Source organism: Typha angustifolia, chromosome 9 (assembly GCF_048772165.1).
Source record: "Typha angustifolia cultivar Huaian chromosome 9, ASM4877216v1, whole genome shotgun sequence".
In the NCBI taxonomy this organism is placed as follows: domain Eukaryota; kingdom Viridiplantae; phylum Streptophyta; class Magnoliopsida; order Poales; family Typhaceae; genus Typha; species Typha angustifolia.
Genome location: NC_133247.1, coordinates 7,930,074 through 7,950,559, shown reverse-complemented (window position 1 = coordinate 7,950,559; position 20,486 = coordinate 7,930,074). Strand labels below are relative to the sequence as shown.

Here is a 20,486-nt window from a genome sequence, read left to right as displayed (position 1 = left end):
CTTGTTACTTGGTGAACGTGACATCCTTTTCCAACATTAAGACAATTTCCATGTCTTATATACACCATGTTTCTGCCAGCATTAGTTGAACCAAAATTGCAAAGAGTAAGCTAAATAGTGCCAGCAGAATAGTCTGCCAGTATTCAAGCAAAATCATTCACTTGTTTGAATTTTTGCAGATAGAAATTCAGCACCAAGTTCAGGTGTTCACCGACAGCCAATTCGCACACCATGCACCATGTCAACTTTGTTTTTGCTCTAGCTAAACCCCATCTTACCAAGAAAGTCTTATCTGATAATGATGATTATTCTTAGGAATCCATAACCAATAACTGACAGTGATAGGGAGTTTCTTTTTTATTCAACGAGCATTGCCACTAACTAGGAAATCAGTCTTTGTTTCAACTTCTGAACCAATGTCTTGCAAATTCCAAACACACTATTACACGAACTTGCAGAAATATAGGTCATCAAATAGCCAACCTCTTTTTAAGAAGTGAATGTTCCAAAAGAGAGAGAGAGAGAGAGAGAGTGTGTGTGTGTGTGTGTGTCTACTCATACAACTCTATATATTTTTTTCTATATTTCATCTGTAATGAAAAATTATTAGCTAGCTTGGTGTTCTCCAAAAAAAGTCAACCCTATATAGAAGCCATTGTGAGATGGACGTCAGTGTTTAAGTTATGCCAGTTAACTAAGGGTTCATCTGGTAGCACGGTAGTTATACACAATAATAAGCATGGAATAGGTTATCACTTAGCAAAAGGGGAAAGTAAAGCAATATTCCAGCCTGGGCAAGAATCTTAAGTTCAATATTCAGCAATGAAGTGTAACGCTCAATTGACTTGTCTAAATTTAGTTTTTTCTAGCTACTATAATAACAATTCTAATTCTCATAAACAGTCAACAAAATTGAATGATAATACCAGGTACTTCGGGAGGCAACGCCCATCATAACTTAATTTCAGCATGACATCTCACTCGCCTAACGAACTAAAGGGCACTGGTCTTAAAAAGTAATGATCCTCGTTCATATCTTGAGAATGCAAATATCTTAAGGAAATTCAGGATATATTTGACTATGTTTTCATCTACTCAAATAACCAAAAAGAGAGTAAATGAGGGTTGTTGGAACGGTCTTAAGAATACACTGATATAATTATCAATGTTAGACATGTTGGCACATATAGACAACTTGTACTAATTTCTCTGAGATTGCGTATTAATGATATATAATCATCAACTTCTCCTTCTCTTCTTCTGTCTCCCTCTTACTGTCGCAGTCCACCTCTCTCTCTCTCTCTTTCTCTCTCTTTCTCTCTCTTTCTCTTCCTCCTCTCTTTCTCTGTTTTTCTCACTCTCTTACACTCGCGCACCTGTATCGGGCGGGATCAGCCGATCTGGCTGATACCTGGCTGAAACCAGTCAGAAATTTGGATTGGCTATGGCCGATCCCTATCCATTTCAGCCGGTCCGACTTGGGATCGGCCGAAACTGGATTTCATGATTAACAAACTACCAACAATAGCAACTTTGATAATATATATCATAAGTGTTGCAAATTGGAAAAGGAGCTTTCAATATTTTAAAATTATGTCATTGCATGTGCAGCCAAGATATTGCATATTACAAAAATGATAGTTATGCTGCTCACATGTGATCCATGTTAAGTTCATTCAAATATTATTTAAACTTTTGAATATGTGCAACTTCATTAGAATATGTAGTGAAGACTAAAGAGAGACCAATAGGCCATTAAAATATTAAGTTGAACAGGGAATACTAATTAATAATCTATTTCAGGACCAGACTTAGTGATATAGTATAACATACTAATCTAACAAGATCATGCTCAACATTCAAGTAAGGTTTTGAGAAACAATACCAATTTATCAGATAATAAATAACTTAAACAACAATTCAATGTTACAACTCCCTGTAGCTAGTAATCTGCATCTCACCTAACATGCTTATCTACTTATATGAGCATTTAACATAGATGTCTCTCTTATGTTCCACAAAAGAGCACTCTGACGACAGTCAGGGAACTGCATAACAATTTGAGGGCAGTAACTTATGTGCATAACGGTTAGATAATTAAGCATGCATTCATCAAGCGCAACTGCAATAAGGCCAGGAGACCTCTCACTCCTGGGCCAATCATCATCCTCTCCACAAATAGACTTAGTAAGTTGTATATTAGTCAAGGTTCGTCGGATCGGCCAGACCCGATCCTTATCCAAGTCCGATTAGGATTGGCCAAGATAAGCCGAAAGAATATTTGGCCGGAAAAACATTTAACCGGAAGACAAAGAAATATAGCAGCTTGCACTTAAATTAGTTTGAAAGTCAAACGAGGAATGTTAACTCATCTAATAGGCAAAAACAAAGATAAACAAACTGTATGAAAAAAGAGTCAATGATTCGCCAAGAATTAATGCATGACTATAAAAATATTGACGATGATAACAATGATCAGAATAGGGAGGAAAGATAGATGAGGAGGGCAATAAAAAAAAAGTAAAAATACACAAAGTTAGATAAGAGGAAATAGTGGCGGACCTGATGGTAATTTTCAAAAATCTAGATCAATTCACATGCAGAGAGAAGGAAAACATGGGGGCAATAATTTAGGGACTCTTAGTGTTATGGATTTTTACAGCAGAATGTAAAAATATTGAACTGATGGATACATATCTTCAAAAAAAAAATGTCGTACACAGACTACTATCAAGATAGCTCTCAAAAAGATATAAAATGCATGGAATCTATTAGTTGTGCAATCTCTAAATTTTTTTTTACAATCATATTATTTTCAATGTAGCTAATATCTCTTATTATCACATCATAGTAAATGTTATACAATCAGTAATACCTAGTGCTTTGCCTCCTAATTCAAAAAATATTGTTATTAAATATCTTGACTTTTAAAAAGTATTAAGATGAATTTGCTTATACACTGATATGTGATGGATGGATTACACAAAATAAAAAAAATAAAATTAGTTTCCTGGTATACTCAGGCATGGAAACAATATTTTTGAAGTTTATAACTGGTACTACTCATTTTAAAAATACAAATTATATTTTTCAATTGATAGATAAGATAGCAAAAACATTTAGCAAAACAAAGATAGTCCAACTAGTTACTGATAACGGGGCAAATTATACGGCTGCTGAGCAATTACTTATGATAAAAAAATAATATTATATTAGACATCATGTGCTGCACATTGTCTTGATCTCATATTAGAAGATATTGCCAAAGATCCTGAAAGTAACAGTCATATATAAAGGTCAAAGATTAGCACACTTTATATATAATCACGATTGAGTTCTTAATTTACTTAGACAGATAACTAATGGTAGAAAGATTATCATACCCAGCCTCACTAGATTCGTCACTCATTTTCTAGTATTGAAGAGCATAATGCAATATAAAGATGAGATTATACAGGTATCTACGTCACCAGAGTGGTCGACAAAAGTTAAGAATATAAAACCCAAAATACAAAGTTTAGATGAAGCTTTGAAAAACATTGCTCGTGAAAATACATTTTCGCATTATACTAAAATTGCCACCGTAATATTTGAGCCTCTTGTCAAAGTATTACGACTTATAAACAGTGACAACAGATTTGAAATGTGTTTCTTAAGTGAGGCTATGAACTTAGCCAAATAGTCAATAAAAATATATTTGGGCAAAAGTTATAGGAAGTGATTGACTCTAGATAGAACAAACGACTACATAGAGATATACACACTGCTAGTAAGCATTAGTTTATTAATTTAATTTTATCTAAATATTTTGAAATTTGAATACTTACAAATTTTAAATTATAAATTTCTACAAGATATTTTCTGAATCCAAAATTTCAATTCTCTACAAATATCAATAATGATATTGAAGTCTAGCTAGGAGTTAGAAAAATAATCAAAAAATTAGAGCCTGATATTCGCGATAAGGTAGTGAGTTATTATTCAATTGAATAATTTATTATTATTTGTTTCAAGTTTTAATCTATTTAATTTCTTATAAAATGTATTCAATAAAATATTTCAAATAGAGAAATAAAGATTTAGAGTTGGCCAATTCAGTACTGCTAAAATTACTCCAGCTATATCTCATAACAGTCCAATTGAATAGTGATCTACTTATAAATGGGAGGAGACACCAAATTTGATACCTATAGTAAAAAAGATCTTAAATCAAACTGTGTTTCATCACAGTGTGAAAGAAATTAGACTACCTTTCCCTTAATCCACACCAAAACACGTAATAAATTGACAATGAAAAAATTAGCAAAATTAGTGTTTTGTTAAAGGAGAGAAATTTAAAAAGACAAAAAATAATCAACTGATTGATTTAAATCATGTTTTTGATGAAAAAGACCACTCAACTCCATAGATCAGAAAAATGAAAAATATATTATTTGATAATAAAGATAACCCATAGTTAGATGAGGCTGATACAAGTTCAGCAACGATAGATAGTATAGCTACCAATATTAGCGATAATCCCAATGATCATAATGATACACCTAGTGGTGAGATCATCCCTTCTACATTTGCTAAGAAAAAGTCAAAAAGGCATATAAATTGAAGACAGAAAAACTAAGGATATATATATAATATCAACAACGTCGTTATTAGAATGTTGCTTCTTATGACTATGGTTTGTTAAGTATTCATTGTTTGAAATCATCACATGATCCATATACTGGATATTATCCTTCTTAGTATCCTTAGTATCCTCAGACACAAAATCCACATATTGATGATTATTCCCCTCAGAGACAACAAGATTTATTTGATATGAATAATATGATGCAATACTCTTTAGAGCACCCAGCCTTAGGCATCATTATTTACAAACTTATGGTGATTATGATGAAGACGACCACAGAGATTTCTGAGAGCTAGCTGTATATTCATCGAAATTTTAACTTTGAGTAAGTACTTTTGTTTAATTGTTAGGGCAAATAAAAGAATAATTATTATTTTCTTATTTTTGTCGAGTTTTTTAAATTTTTAGAAATTTTTCTACATTTTTAAATAAGATTTAGAATTTTATGTAATTAAAAAAAAATCCGATCCAATCGACCAATATGACCGATCCGATTTGGTCGACCAATGCGGCCGATACGTATCATTTTTCGAAAAACCGATCCCAATCTCAATTTTTTGAACCTTAATATTATCTACTAACTAATCTATCAAAAGAAATACAACACACATGTTGGAGAAATCGTGTCAATGTTGCTCCCTCTTGTGGTTTACCACACTAAAATCAAGAGTAATATTTTAGAAACTAATGTTGCAGATGCAAGAAAATGTATTTCTTTCTAGATCAAAGATGAAGTGATAGTAGATATCAAGGTTGAACTAATAAAAGAGATGTATAGTGAAAATGTATTTCTTTCTAGATCAAAGATGAAGTGATAGTAGATATCAAGGTTGAACTAATAAAAGAGATGAATAGTGAAAATGTATTTCTTTCTAGATCAAAGATGAACTGATGGTAGGTATCAAGGCTGAACTAATAAAAGAGATTAATAGTTTGTGCATAATGCATTCAAAAGCTATGTATTAGACAAGATTGATGTCAATTATCAACATACTCTCAAGTTACTTCTCCAGGGATTCTTAACTAGAGAGTGTGCATTATTGAATACAAAAATACTGATCATTCTTGAGGAAATGTTTAACTTCTTACCTGAATAAGTTGGCAGATTTGTGGATTTGAAAAGCCAAACATGTAAGAACCAGACCTTTGAGCATTCACTTCATGAACACCATTACACTGAGTTTTCCTTATTCTGCTGTAAATCTCCTTCCAACAAGCACTTGGAGTAGATCCATCAATCTGATATATGGAAAGATACATGGGAGAGGAAAGTACATTAAAAAAGCGAATCAGTAGCAATACTTTTATTCATGAAATGATACAGAACTTTTAGTACATCTAACATACCAGTTCACCATTTCATGGTAAGGAATTACCAACCTTATATTTTTAAAGCATTTTTCCCAAGATGATCTTTTACAGTATATTCCATGGTTTAAATATGTTAGCAAATTAATTACAAAACTGCAAGGAAACAAGTAAACTAAAGAGCCAATCGGAGAATTGTAATATCATTTAAAGATGAATAGATCGCAATTTCATCAATCAATACCAGTCTAAAATCAAGAAGTCAAAAATGAAAGCCGCCAACCATGCCCAGGATATATTGAATCTCAGTTGATAAAAGAATATAAAAATTAATAAACGCCAACTTTGACAGAAATCCTGCAAATTATGATTTTATGGGAATACAAATAAAGATTCTCTTATGACATTAAACAGAAGTAACAAGAATAATGTATCACAGTGGTTGCCACTATTCTGAAAAAATGTCAGTAGCAGTAATGGAACAAACTGATGGAAGACAAAAAGTTGTCAAGCCATAAGATCAAAACAGGAAAAGAAGAGAGCTACTGGATAGCATCGCTGCTTGGAAGTGTACCCGCAGCAATCTTTCAAAACTCAAGAGATTATTTGATTAACAGAATAAGAATTAAACCAAAAAAGGAGAAAGATAATTAGTTTCATCAATCTCTAAAGGAGTGAAATCTCCAAAGGACTAAGTTATGATCGCAGTATTGTTCATGTCACAGACTCACAGTACAGTAAATAGTAACCAATATAAAAAGGATGAAAGAGTCCAAGTGGCACACTGACTAAGGTGCATTGGCAAATCATGATCGTTCCCAAAAATCATGAGATTTCAGCAAAAAACATCCAATCCGACTGTTCTAAATGAAAATGCAGATTTGGCAAACATATTGCCAGATGCCTGCTACAACAGTATCTGCAATCAAGTCATATCAAACTAAACTGCCTCCCATTTCTAATAATCAAATAGATTCACGGAAGAATATTGCTGAAGTACATCATTAGTGCACTCAAAGAATCTTGATTGTTATTAAGTACTTATAGAGCACCCAGCTGTATGCAATGAAGCTCAATTGCTATGGCTAGCCATAGTTGATTCCATATTTGAAACTAAAAGGCAGTAGGCTTGTATACATTTGAACCTGAACTCATAAGGAAAATTAAAGAGGACAAAAGACCTGCTGATTTTGGTAAAAGCTGGAGAACATATCAAATTTCAGCAGAGAGAAGGGGGAAGTACAACAGAATGCAGAAGAAGATAAAACTAGTAGTCTGTGACTTTGTTCAATAATTAAGTCCTAGGTTACAGGAAAATTGTTTATAAGCAAAAAGAACTATCTCAATGTGCAGTCTGGGCCCACATAGAAGAAAGATGGGAACAGAAAGCAGGACAACAGCTCAGACTTGCAGTTTGTGGTATGATACTGCAAAGAGTAATCGACCTCATAGATCAGTTAAAGTTGAACTGCAATTCATAAAATGACTAGTGCATTTCATTATAAGGCAGTTAATGAAACTTTCGATAATAATGTCAATCAATTAAAAGTGGCATGATTTGACTCTCTGAAGAAACACAGACCAGTTTACTGGAGTTATGAATATTATTACCTGCTCTCCATCTTCTGATGTTACTCTAAACAAAGGCCGAGTTTTTAATCTGGGATTCCTTAGAACTTCCATTTTATATGATGTTAAAAGACTTGGATCTGCACTAAAAGAATGATATATTAATAACAGTTGCCTGAACGATCTAAGGAAGTTATAATACATATATAGAGGGCATATATATAGATATACATAGATATATAAATTTAGAAAGAGAAAGAGAGGGAGAGGAAAAAGAATGGTAAAATCTTACATGACAGGCGGTCTAATCTATATTGTATAAGTTAATTCTTGGGTAACAAACCATTACCTTTTACTGAAGTAAAATTCCTGAAAGCAGTATACCCTTCAGGCCATATGTGCTTTTTGTTGTGGAAATTATCCGAATCATATATAATCCTTCCTGGAAAGTATCATAACAAAATTTTATCAATACAATAAGAAAATCATTTATACTTTATTTGATCTGCAAAAATAAAGAGCTGTGAAAGAAAATAAACTCTATCCAAGTCTCTCATCTAGAAATGAGTATTTCTTGTTTCAAATGTTGAAAATCACCTAAATTAGTTACACGAAGACTTCCTATCTCAATTGGAGATATTTTGGAACATTCAGCTGAAATTTGCATTAATACTTCTTCTGACAGATCATCACAAGAATCTACTCCATCCTCTCTAGAATTAACACTACATTCATCAGAAATGATAGTTTTCTGTAGCAGCAGCATGCTCTTTGGAAGCTGTTGTGTGCTGAGATACCTGTAATAATAATGTTCCTAACAGTAAGAACTTAAGAAGATCATGCCATATATTACAGTATTACAAAAGGGGAACATCTAAGTAAGTTTGTCTAAATAGTACTATAAAATTAAAAAAAAATAAAAAGAAAATCATGTTGAAAGCAAAAGTCAACCATAGATCCAAAAGATTGATGATTATGCAACTTTAGGATGCACTTGCTAGGAACTAAAGTGAGAGACCATATGACAAATTCCCGATAAATCAAAAGATTCAAAACTAAAGCCAGCAAATAATAAAGTTATCATGCAAAGATAAGTAAAAAATCAAAATTTTCTGCAATGCAAATAAAGAATACATTATTGATCTTAACCTAGAATAACAACAAAAATTGACTCTCCCAATAGAGAGCAAAATAATTTCACACATTTAGGGGCCGTTTAGTTGTGGAATAAACAAATTTTGTTATCGGAATAAAAGAAATTTTTATTTAAATTCCAATTTGGTGTTTTTCACAAAAAGAGAGATAAGTGCTGGAATAAAAATATGGGGTAAGATAGTGTTTGGTTGTGATGATTTAATTTAAGGGATAAAAATGTTCAGTGAAAGTCAGCAGGATTTGTTTTTGGTTTTCTTCTATCTCCTTCACTTCCTGATTTTTTTTTTCACATAATAACTTTCCAAAATCCGAATTGTTATTTGCTGAATTTGCTGAATTATTTAATTTGCTAAAATTGCGATAAAATATTTGCTGAATTATTTAATTTACTGAAATTGAGATTAAATATTTGCTGAATTATTTAATTTACTAAATTTGAGATTAAATATTTGCTAAATTATTTAATTTACTGAATTTGAGATTAAATATTTGCTAAATTATTTAATTTACTGAATCTGAGATTAAAAATTTGCTGAATTATATTTTTAATTTAATCTCTATTTAGGTGTTTATATTAAAATTAAAACCTCTAAGAGAAAAGTTACAAGATACTGACATTAGTTGACAACATTGCATCCCTCTTAATATAAAAAGAGTATCAAATGTAATTGGTGTAGAAAGAAAATAAGTGGCAGTGGCAGTGTCCACCGTCTAGAAGAATGTTAACTAAAAGACAACGAAATGTAGCAGCTTACACTCAAATTAATTGGTCAAAAGAAAAATATTGGCCGATCTAATAGGCAAAAAGAAAAATAAATAAACTGCATAAAAAAGAGAATCAATGATTCGTTGAGAATCGATACATGACTATGAAAACATTGATGTTGATATCGATGTGCAGAGTAAAGAGGATGATGAGGAAAGACAAATAAAGAGAACAATAAAAGAAAGCAGAAATACACAACTAGAGTAGATAAGAAGAAGCAATGATGATAGCTTTCAAAGATCCAAATCAGTTCATATGAAACGAGAAAGAAAATATGGAAGTAGTAGTTCTATGACTCCTGATGTTACAAGCTTTATAGTAAAGTCTGAAAATATTATACCGATGGATACATATATTTAAAAAAAGATCGTACACATACCATCAAGATAGCTCTCAAAGAATGAAAAATACAAAAAACCATATTAATAGAACTATCTCTAAATTTTTTCATCTACAACTATATTTATTTGAATGTAGCTAATGGTTATTATTATCACACAATGGTGGATGCTATATAATCAGTAGAATTTGTTGGTCCGCCTCCTAATTCAAAAAATATTACTACTAAATATCTTGAGTCAGAGGTCGATGATCTTCACACTTATATTGAGACATTTATAAAGTATTGCGATGAATTTAATTGCACACTGATGTGTAATGGATGAACTACACAGAACATAAGAAATATAATTACTTTCCTGGTGTACTTAGGCATGAGAACAATATTTTTATAAAGTATATGGATCCTACTGCTCATTTTAAAATTGCAAATTATTTTTCAGTTGATGGATAAGGTAGATAAAAAAAAATTGATGAAAAAAATGTATTCTAAGTTGTTATTAATAATAAAGCAAATTATAAAGCTGCTGGGCAATTACTTATAATAAAAAATAATTATTATATTGGATGTCATGTGCTGCTCACTATCTTGCTCTCATATTAGAAGATATTACCAAAGATCTTGAAATTAACAGTCATATATGAAAATTAGAAGTTGACAAACTTCATAAATAATCATGGTTGGGATTTTAATTTTCGTAGGCAGATAACTGGTTGTAAAGAGACTATTAAACCCAGCCTCACTAGATTTATAATCTATTTTCTAGCATTGAAGAGCATAATGCGATATAAAAATGGGATTATATGAGTACCTACATCACAATAGTTGTCTACAAAAATTAAAAATATGAAACCTAAATATCAAAATCTAGATGAAGCATTAAAAAATATAGCTCTTAGAAATACATGTTAGCATAATATTACAATTGCCACCGCAGTGTATGAGAAGTCAAGATATTATAACTTGTAGACAGTGACAACAAGTCTGAGATGGATTTCCAATACGAGGCTATAGACATAACAAAAGAGTCGATAAAAACACATTTAGACAAAAGTTAAAAAAAATGATAGAAGTGGATTAACTCTAGATGGAACAAACAACTACGTAGAGATATACACGTTGCTGGTAAGCATTAGTTTATTAATTTAGTTTTATTTAAATATTTTGAAGTTTGAATGTTCATAAATTTTAAATTATAAATTTTACAAAATATTTTCTTAATCCAAAGTTTCAATTCTTTACAAATGTCAATAAAGATACTGAAGTCTTATTAGGAGTTTAAAAAATAATCAGCAGACTAGAGCCTGATATTCATGAATAAATCATATACGATAGATAAGTGAGTTATTATTCAATTGAATAATTTTATTACTATTTGTTTCAAGTTTCAATATAATCAATTTCTTATGTAATGTATTCAATAATATATTTCAAATAAAGAAATATAGATTGAAAGTTGCCCTATTCAACACTGATAAAATTGCTACAGCTATATTTTATAACAATCCAACTGAATAATAGTCCATTTATGAATGTGAGACACCAAATTTAGCACCAATAGCAAAAAAGATTTTAAGTCAAACTGTGTTTTCATCATAGTGCAAAAAGAAGTTGGATTACCTTCTCATTGATACACACCAAAACACACAATCGATTAACAATAGAGAGATTAAAGAAATTAATTTTTTGCAATTACAATATGAGAGAGAAATAATGTAACTTTACAACAAAATATATCAAGTATCAAGCAATTGATAGATGTGTCACAAAAACTGACAAAAATAGATGTATCAAAATTTCTAGATTATGATGAAAATAACAATAACAGTTTGGTGTTCCAATTAAATCGGGGTGGTTATAATATCATAGCTTTTCTCAAAGTTCCTAGTCAAGTCATCAATCTTAGGCTCTTAACCACTCTATTCTATTCTTCTAGTGACACCAATCATTAATCTCCAAATTCTCACCTCAGCTATATTTATTTTACGAATATATTATTTTTCTAATAGCCCTATGAACAGATGAAGCACTATGAAGCACTATCAACCTTGTAGTTGTGGTGTAATAGCCACACTTTACTTAAGAGACATTCATTGTCTAACATTGAAAATACATTGGCTAATTATTGCAATCAATTGAACACATAGAAAAATTACATTAAACAATTCAACAACCAAAAGGCATGAAAATAGATGGAGCCTAGGAGACTGCACAAAAGCTAACTTAAAGAGTTTGATCTAGACTTCTTAATATAGAATCTAAAATTAAGAGAACGATGTTGGAAAATGATTAAAATATGAGGAACTATGACAAAGACAGCTCCCACAAAGATGACTTAGTGAGAAGAACTCCAGAAACACCTCTTGCTGAGAAGCTCACCTCAAAGACAGCTTCGTGAGAAGCCCTCCAAATCTTATAAACTAGGTCAACCCCAACTAATAGGAGAAAATAGGTTATCTAAGATTATGGCAGGAAGAAACAATAGGGGAGACTAAAATCACAATCAAGTAAACACTAATCACTAAATGCTCTCTTACAATTTGAAATTTGGAGAAAAAAAACTAACAAATTAAGAATTCAACTTTGTTGTATTTATATCAAAATAAAGTAAATTAAAAAGTACTGCATCTACAACAAACTCTTCTGCTTTGCTTTCTATATGTGCTCAAAAGGTAACTACAGAAATCAAATCTTTTGATGTTATGAAAACAAAAGGCATATCAAATAGAAAAGCATGGTTTGAAATCTTTCAGTTGGGAACAATCCGAAAAGAAATGGGAAAAAGTAACAAATCGAGTACGCATATAATTATCGGCCAAAACTTGTTAATTTCAGTCAAAACAAATCATTCTTTTGAGCAAAATAGGCAAAACAAAGTTGTTGTGAACCCTTTAACCTACCCAATTAACTTAACTAAAATTTCTCGCAATAGACAGTGTCAATGCCATTAACTCTCTCTCTTTCTCTCTTCTTCAGTGATCATCTCTGGCAGAGGCAAGCTCTCTTTCTCTCTCTATTTTCTTTGCCAGTAATCTCCATGGTCCATGTTTCAATCTCCTCTCAGTTTTTTTTTTTTTTTTGTTGTTGTTTTTCTTTTGTTGCTGCCTAGAGCAAGGTGGAGAGAGGCAAGTAGAACAATCCCATATTCTTCCATAGCACTTCTTCCCCTTTTTTTCTTCTTTTTGGCTTTCTTGCTGCCACAGGTGGCTACTTACATAGTAGAATAGTGCAAATAAAAATTATGACCTCAGCCTCGTCACCCAAGTTTGGCCAATTAGTGGGGGCTTTTAGGTGTCTTATGCCCTTTAACTTTGAATCTGAGCCTGCCACTTGGATGAGAGAGGGGGGTGTTAAAGAGAAGAGAGGGAGAGGAAAGAAGTAACAGAGAAAAAAAACTTTAGAAAAAGTGATAGTACATCTGCCAGTACCAGTCATAATCCTACACATTTACATTTGCTGAGGAAAGTCAATGAGACGTAAGGATTGAAGATAGAGAAACTAAAAGTGTACATACATATCAACGACGTTGTTATGAAAATGTCCATACATATTAGGCTAAAGATTGGTGTGAAAGTAGGTTAGGACCCTAGCTAGAGATAGGCTAGGGTTTGGATTAGATTTAGGTTGAGTAAAGGGCTGAACACATGAAAGCCTTGGGCCTTGGACTGGGATGACTAACGCAGCTCGGTGGTGGCTATGGTTAGGAGATGGAGCAATGGCTTAGGGGCTGATGGACGGCTTCCAACAGGGCCTGGCTGAGACTAGAGAGTTAGGGAATTGTTGTGCTGAGGTGGTGGTGCTGATGGAAAGATAGAGGCCGAGAATGGAGAGCTCAGTTAAGTGGTTGTGACTTGCGATTAGGTGGTGGTTGTGGTAGTAATGGTAATAGTGGCAGCAAAGTGGTGATGGTGATGGTGATGGTGATGGTGTTGGTGGGTAATGGAGTCAGTCGAGTAATAAAAGGGAAGAAGGGAAAGAAGGCGGTCGACCCTAAGGGACTTGGGAAACGAAGGTTGACGGAGGGAGGTGGCCAAAATCCTAAAATGGGGATCAGCTAGGATGAAACTTAGGAGGGAGATAAAGAGAGTGTGTGTGTGTGTGTGTTAAAACTAAGGAGAACAATTCAATACTTGCATAATGATCAAAAGGGTTCTTCACATATTTATAGAGACTAACTCAACTCCAATTCAAACTCGACTTAATTCAACCTAACTTAAGTGGACTTAGCTAATAAAATAAGTCATAGCCTATTAGGACTCTACTCAAGCAAATAAGTAAATGACAAAACTTACAAAGACTCTGAATAAGCCTAATTAGCAAATAAAAATAAATAATATAAATAGACTCAATCCATCAAGCTCAATATTCTCCAATATAACCAATCATATATGTATCCATCAGATTCAAACTTGACTCAATCTGCTCAACCAACTCAATCAACCAGCTGGCTCAAGCTAACTCGAAGTCAGATTCAACCTTGATCATATCATAATATAGTATTAAAATTATTAATTTAATTAATTGTTATGACCCATTATAGGTTATGCAGTGCTCTATTTTCCAATTTTTGTTAGATTTTTTTCCAACTGATCAAGATATAAGAATGACTCCTAAAGAACTTTCTAGGTATTTTTATTATTTTATTTTGAAAAAGACTGAAACTAAGAAAATATGAACCCCCTATCAAAACTTGGAAATGGACTAAAATGAAATGTTTCGTTTTCTTGGGGGGTTGAAACCAAAGCCAAAACAAAATCTTTGAACTTTGGGACAAAAAAAAAAATCAAATATGCACAAATCAACTAAAGCCCAACGTAATATGATATTCACATTATACTAAAGAAACTAAATGACAACGAGCAAATATACCACAATCTAACAAAGTTCACTATAGGAAGAGGTGAAACACAAGACTTACACTTCACATGAATTTGTGATAATACATGATAGAGCACCATGAAGTATGGTATAATGGCTCCAATCATACAAAGAACCACCATTATCACCATATGCACTCACCTCCAAAATAAGCATGAACATACTTGCAACAAAAGCACAAAAAACCAACACAAACAAAGATTATAAGACGTAAGACCACCATATATTGTTAAGGGTGAAAACAACTTAGATTAACTCCAACCTGACCCACTACCCGATATGATCCGAATCGAATTCGGGTAAAAAATTTCTACCTAAATCGGGTACAAATTTGGATACAGATAAGATTTTGAAAAAAAATGCAGATACGAATTTGGATAGATTTTTTCTAAAACTTAGATACGGATATGAATACAGATCGGCTAATTTTTCAAATACAAATATTCATTTATTGCATATTTTTTAATAATTTATAGTGTTTAGTTTGCTTATTTAAATGGTGAATATTGATATTGTCACTAATGATGTGTTATATACTATTTGTAGAGATTGATTTTGCTAATTTTATATGTATTTGACACGTACGAAAACAATTAACTCTTAGTATTTTGTGTTAATTATGTTTAAAAAAATATCATAATTTGTTTAAGATCTAATTGTTTATCCGAAAATTATTCATATCCAAACAAAAAATATGGATCCGGATGTGAGTTGAGCACTGTTTGATTTGTATCCAATCCGTTTTCATAGTAATAGGAACAATATCATATATGTTAAAGAAAACTGAACAAAAAGCAAGCTTGACTACTGTTCAGAAGGGAGCATGTAGCAATGAGCAGAGATGCAGGAGAAAATCATGGTCACATACATCAAAACAAAGAAATTTAAGAGCATCAGCTTGCAGGAGTGAAGGATAAATCATCAATCATTAAATTGTTAAGAAAGTACTATTGTTCTGGATGACATACATTTTTGCTTCTTCTAAGCTTCGGTAAAAGCGTGCTTGCTTGCACTTCAAATGCAAAGAGGAAAGCAAACCATTGAGAAATGGAACAGCCTGTTTTAACCTAATCCTGCAAGACCAGTTACTTTCAGATTACAGAAGACATATATTTCATTGCCTAAAAAATAGAAGTTAGTTCAAAATAAGCTGGAATTTATCTCTAGACCACAAATTTCATCCATTAATTCTAATAATGGAATTTATAAGATCAAACTACATCCTATATGAACCAAACAAAGGCTTAAGTTACTTTAACTCAATCCTAGTGTATCTCTCATAAAAGCACTGAACCTTGCAAAATCATGTGTTCCGAAAAATTGTACAAGAACTGATTGATCTACCCGAACTGACTTCAAACCCCTCCTTGTACCAATAACTGATTCATCAACAACTACTGCTGGCCACATTGCATGCCCTGTTGAAAATAACACCAGAAAAATAAAATAGTGTTGAGCAAGTAAAATTTCTAGTGCCAAACAATATGCTAAATAAAGTACATGAAAATGTTAGAAGCTAAATTTACATGTTACACATCTTTTTCAATTCATCATATAGAATGATTTGAAGTTTTTAAAATACAAAGATCTTATATAGATTCCTGAGGGAAAATTCCATGTAAAGGCGACGTCTGCAAGGTAGGATGCCCAATGTAAAGTAATTGCTGAGAGAATTCCAAGTCAGAAACTTTTAATTTAGAAACTGCTAACAGTTACCTCCACCAATCCAAGCTTGCTGTGATATCTTTCAACTGTTGGTCCCAAACCCAGATAAAGGAGAAGGGATGTGTTAGGTGGCTTGGCAGCCAATGCAAAACTTTTGACAGGAAACTATGAACATGGATTCTCAACCCTTCCTCTAAATAGAGATGAATAGAGGAAAAGGATCATTGAGCTGACCTAGTAAAGGCTTGATTGCCGTTATTGCTGCTTGTTAGTCAACAATCACATTGAAACTTGTCATTTACAGGTAACTTCTATTCATGATATGGATATAAATCTGATATTCTTTCCTGATCAAGATCCAAAGAAGTAATACAAAAGGCTTACGGCCATGTTGATCATATCATGAGATCAAAAACATGAATCCCAAAACTATGTCAAAAATGACAATGTCAACCCATGGCAATGAACTAGGATTAAGTTTGCAATTTGGTTGTTGGGAAGTTGCTCCTTCAAACGAGTCAACAAAAATAGTCAATATTTGTATTAAAAAATCATCTATTATGCAAATCAAGAGTAAAAGATCGGACGTAGAGAGCCATAATTTTAATTTTAAACATCAGTCATAAGGAGAGCCACTAGAAAAACTTCCATATGGTGGTTTATGCAATATCATATGTTCAATCCCCTAAAAAATATGATTGGTTTCGAGATATTAAACTTTGCATGGTCATAATATGTCAATATACTTCAACACCCGAAATTCCGTATGCTTCAGTAATGTATAATGGATAATGTCCTGGAAACCAAAAGTACTACAAATTTAATACCATAAATTATGGCATGACAATCTAACACTAGAAAAGTAACAAGTGCTGGCATAAGAATCCCATCCAATCATGGATGAAACATGAAACATTATGCACCTACATGCTAATCTCTGACTAGGTTTAATAATTTACAAATCATCTGTACCGAAAAGTATATTTAGAAGATCAGATTATTTGTCATAGTGATAGTCAGACTATGCACCCAATTTCTGTCACTGTATTCAGAATATCAGTATTAAGGGAAAAAAAGATATCAGCTTACCACAAAATAGGTAAGTCATCTTCACTTTTAAAGTCATTTGAACATAAAATTTACCTAAAATGACAAAACAATATTCTCTAGATATCAGCTTTGACAACAGTAAAAGATGTTTATTTGATCTGCTAAGTCATTTCTAAGATATAAAGAAGAGTTCTCATATGCAGCATACTAGTAGAATTCAATTTATGCTAAAGAAATGCATGAAGGCACAAAAGATAAACCCAAGAACCCAATCAGTACTCTGCCAAACTTGGTTAGATTAGGAAGCCAACCTGTAAGTTTCGCCCATACAAGATCCCCAGGGTCAAGATCTTGGCAATCATGAAAACTGACAGCCAGTGCCAACAATTCGTTGTATCCTTTCTTCTCCACATTGGGAACACCACATTTCAAGTTCAATTTTCGCAATTCATCATAAGAAATATGAAATTTTATCCTCTCATCTACAAGAGTCAGAAATTCCATATCACCGTCATCATATTGTACCTGCAATATTGACACCAACTATTTGGTGACCAACCTTAGGAAGGGGAAATAGTCCATATTAAAAATGGCCTGGAAAGAAGACTATGTAAAATATATTTGCAACGTTCTTGAGCCAAATCAATCTGACAAAGAAAGCATCTGAATTATGTGTGCACAAGGGAACTCCTAATGCATCATTACTACAACAAATGCCATACTTGCACTTCTCATAAAAATTTAGCATAATTACATGTCAAGATTCACCTATAGAATTGCAAACGATTGACTCAACACATAAGTTGTGAAAGCTGTTTCAGGCCTCAAATAGAAAAGTAGAATCCAGTCTGTTGGAAACTATGCTGAAGAAATCGGCATATATTTAGAGCTTTTAAAAGGTTCATGAGAAACCATACACAGTGCTGTTTGCTGGCTGAATTGTACTGAGTCACCGAACCCTTATACCAGTCGTCATCCATTGGCCAATAAACCTGCAGTTCAACACCGTGTTCAGAAGCCGTACGATCCCAAAAAGAAGACCTTCAGAGGATCCCCACTTACCTTGCATGCCAAGCGAATGAAAGCCTGAGGATCTGCACCTTCAATTTCCAATCTACAACAGATTGAACCAAAAAACCAAAAATAATCAAAAAAAATTTCCAATTTTGACCTACAGCAATCGATAATTTTTTCCATACAGCAAAGAAGCAACAAAGAATACTTACTCAACCCATCTATTCCCAACCCATGAAGAATCCTTAGCCGCACCACGTTCTCTCCTCTTCACCCCCGCAAAATTGATCTTTTTAACTCCTTCCAATCCTCTCAGTCTCGACCTGCCAATGCCGTTCTCAGCTCCCAATCCGTTGCCCAACCTTAGCAACTCATACTTCATAACATTCTTTTTCCTCATACCCTTACCATCCTGGCCACCATCTCCATCCCAACTTTGCCGCGGAGGCTCTTCTAACCGCACCTTCTTCTTCCTCCTGCGGTAAACTAATATGGGTTTCGCAGCATTGTCCATGCGGGGCTCCAAACGGCCAGAATCATAACAATCGAACGATCTCTTCTTGCATTCACCTTCCTTATCACCATCGTCGCCATCATCGCAATCCCCTTGGTCGGCAGTGATCATCCGAGCTTTAACCATTACCTTAGAGTAGGGGGCGGTGGAGGAGTAGACACGACCGAGGGGGAGGTAACGCACAGGGTGGTCGACCTCCTCCTCCTCGTGAACGAACCCCTCCATGGCGAGCGCCATAGTAGCGATCGAAGGAGAGAGAGATCTCTAGGGTTTTGATCGAAAAGGTAACCTAGGGTTTCGAAGAGCGGAAAAATTTTTGAGATAGGGGGCAAAATTTTGCCTTTTTTCCCGCCGGAGGGGGGATTCTTTTAACCCCTCGTCCCTTGGCCCTAGTTCCCTTCATCAAATGAGAATTAAAGCTTATTCCTCCTGGTACAGTAAGCTAGTAACTAATAAATAAATCTAAACTAAACAATATCTTAGCTATATGAATAAGTATTTTCAGAGAAAATAAAGGCACGTTTTAGTAATAAGGTGTTATAAACTGACACTGCAAACTTAACATAAAATTATAAGCACACGCTGCTAGAAAAGTGTGCAGCTTAATATTTTTTTACTTTTATAGAATTACTAATTCAAAAAAAATTAAATCTCAATTATAAGTAAAATGACTAATATTTAGAAAAAGAGATAGATAAGAGAGAAAAACTAAATTGTAACCGAGATGATATATATTTAAGAGAAGAGATAGTAGAGAAAGTGATAATCTCAATTGTATGTGAGATGTAATTAAATATTATCTAGTTTAGAGGTAAAATAATAACTATGAGTTATTATCAAATTAGTTTTTAAAATTCGTTTGGAATAAGATTAGAAAGTATGAATTAGAATAAGATAAATTATTATTTAATTACTATATTATAATAAGTATATTATAATAAGAAGATTTATTTTAAAATAAGCTTATTTCACTTCTACAAAAGTGAATAGAGGCTTAAAAAACGTCAACAAAAAAAAAAAGTAAATTATTCACTTCAGCAAAGTGACTAATTTTTGGGATAAAGTCAAAAAAAGAAAGTCAAGTAATTTCTGGTAGCTAAAGAAATTAATTCATTATTTTATTTTTCGTAACCGAACATTAAAAATAGAGAAGTTCTTAAAAATAAATACTTTCTTCCCCTGTTCTCTAGCAGCAAAACACCCGTCAAATTATGTTTATTGTTTTCCATCAAAATTTTCATCCTATGTAAACAGAAAATTATACAAGTCGTCTAATATATATTAAATATATCTTACATTGGGTTAGATTGATTGAGTCTATTTATCTTTTAAATTATTTCATGATGTAAGCATTTTAGATAAGTCTAGTTTTATCATGTGAGCCACTAAGACAAGTCGAAATAAGTCATAACAGCCCTTAAAGCAAATCTAATTAAGTTAAGAAAGCTTTTAAAGCAAGTCCAATTAAGTCATGTAAGCATTTAAAGCAAATCCTAATTCGAGTCGTGTCAGCCTTTAAGACTAGTTCTAGTGGGACTCGTTATAGCCTATCTCTTATATATAGAGGGATTGGGCTGCTTGTGAAGCATCCAAGCATTGA

General features: G+C 32.8%; 1 protein-coding gene across 5 annotated transcripts in view; it reads right to left on the bottom strand.

Annotated features, from left to right (window-relative positions):
- LOC140766931 (histone-lysine N-methyltransferase TRX1-like) overlaps positions 1–19,293 on the bottom strand; it is a 44,520-nt gene extending 25,227 nt beyond the window's left edge. For all 5 annotated transcript variants that reach the window (XM_073106631.1, XM_073106630.1, XM_073106632.1 and 2 more), the window contains exons 1-10: positions 18,585–19,293; positions 18,421–18,472; positions 18,276–18,350; positions 17,670–17,883; positions 15,938–16,061; positions 15,612–15,716; positions 8,102–8,301; positions 7,854–7,946; positions 7,547–7,644; positions 5,717–5,866 (exon numbers count right to left, since the gene is read on the bottom strand). In XM_073106631.1, the coding sequence (XP_072962732.1) occupies positions 5,717–5,866; positions 7,547–7,644; positions 7,854–7,946; positions 8,102–8,301; positions 15,612–15,716; positions 15,938–16,061; positions 17,670–17,883; positions 18,276–18,350; positions 18,421–18,472; positions 18,585–19,123 (1,650 nt within the window). In that variant the 5' untranslated portion in view covers positions 19,124–19,293. The remainder of the gene's footprint in view (positions 1–5,716; positions 5,867–7,546; positions 7,645–7,853; positions 7,947–8,101; positions 8,302–15,611; positions 15,717–15,937; positions 16,062–17,669; positions 17,884–18,275; positions 18,351–18,420; positions 18,473–18,584) is intronic.
- Between the last annotated feature and the right edge of the window lie 1,193 nt (positions 19,294–20,486).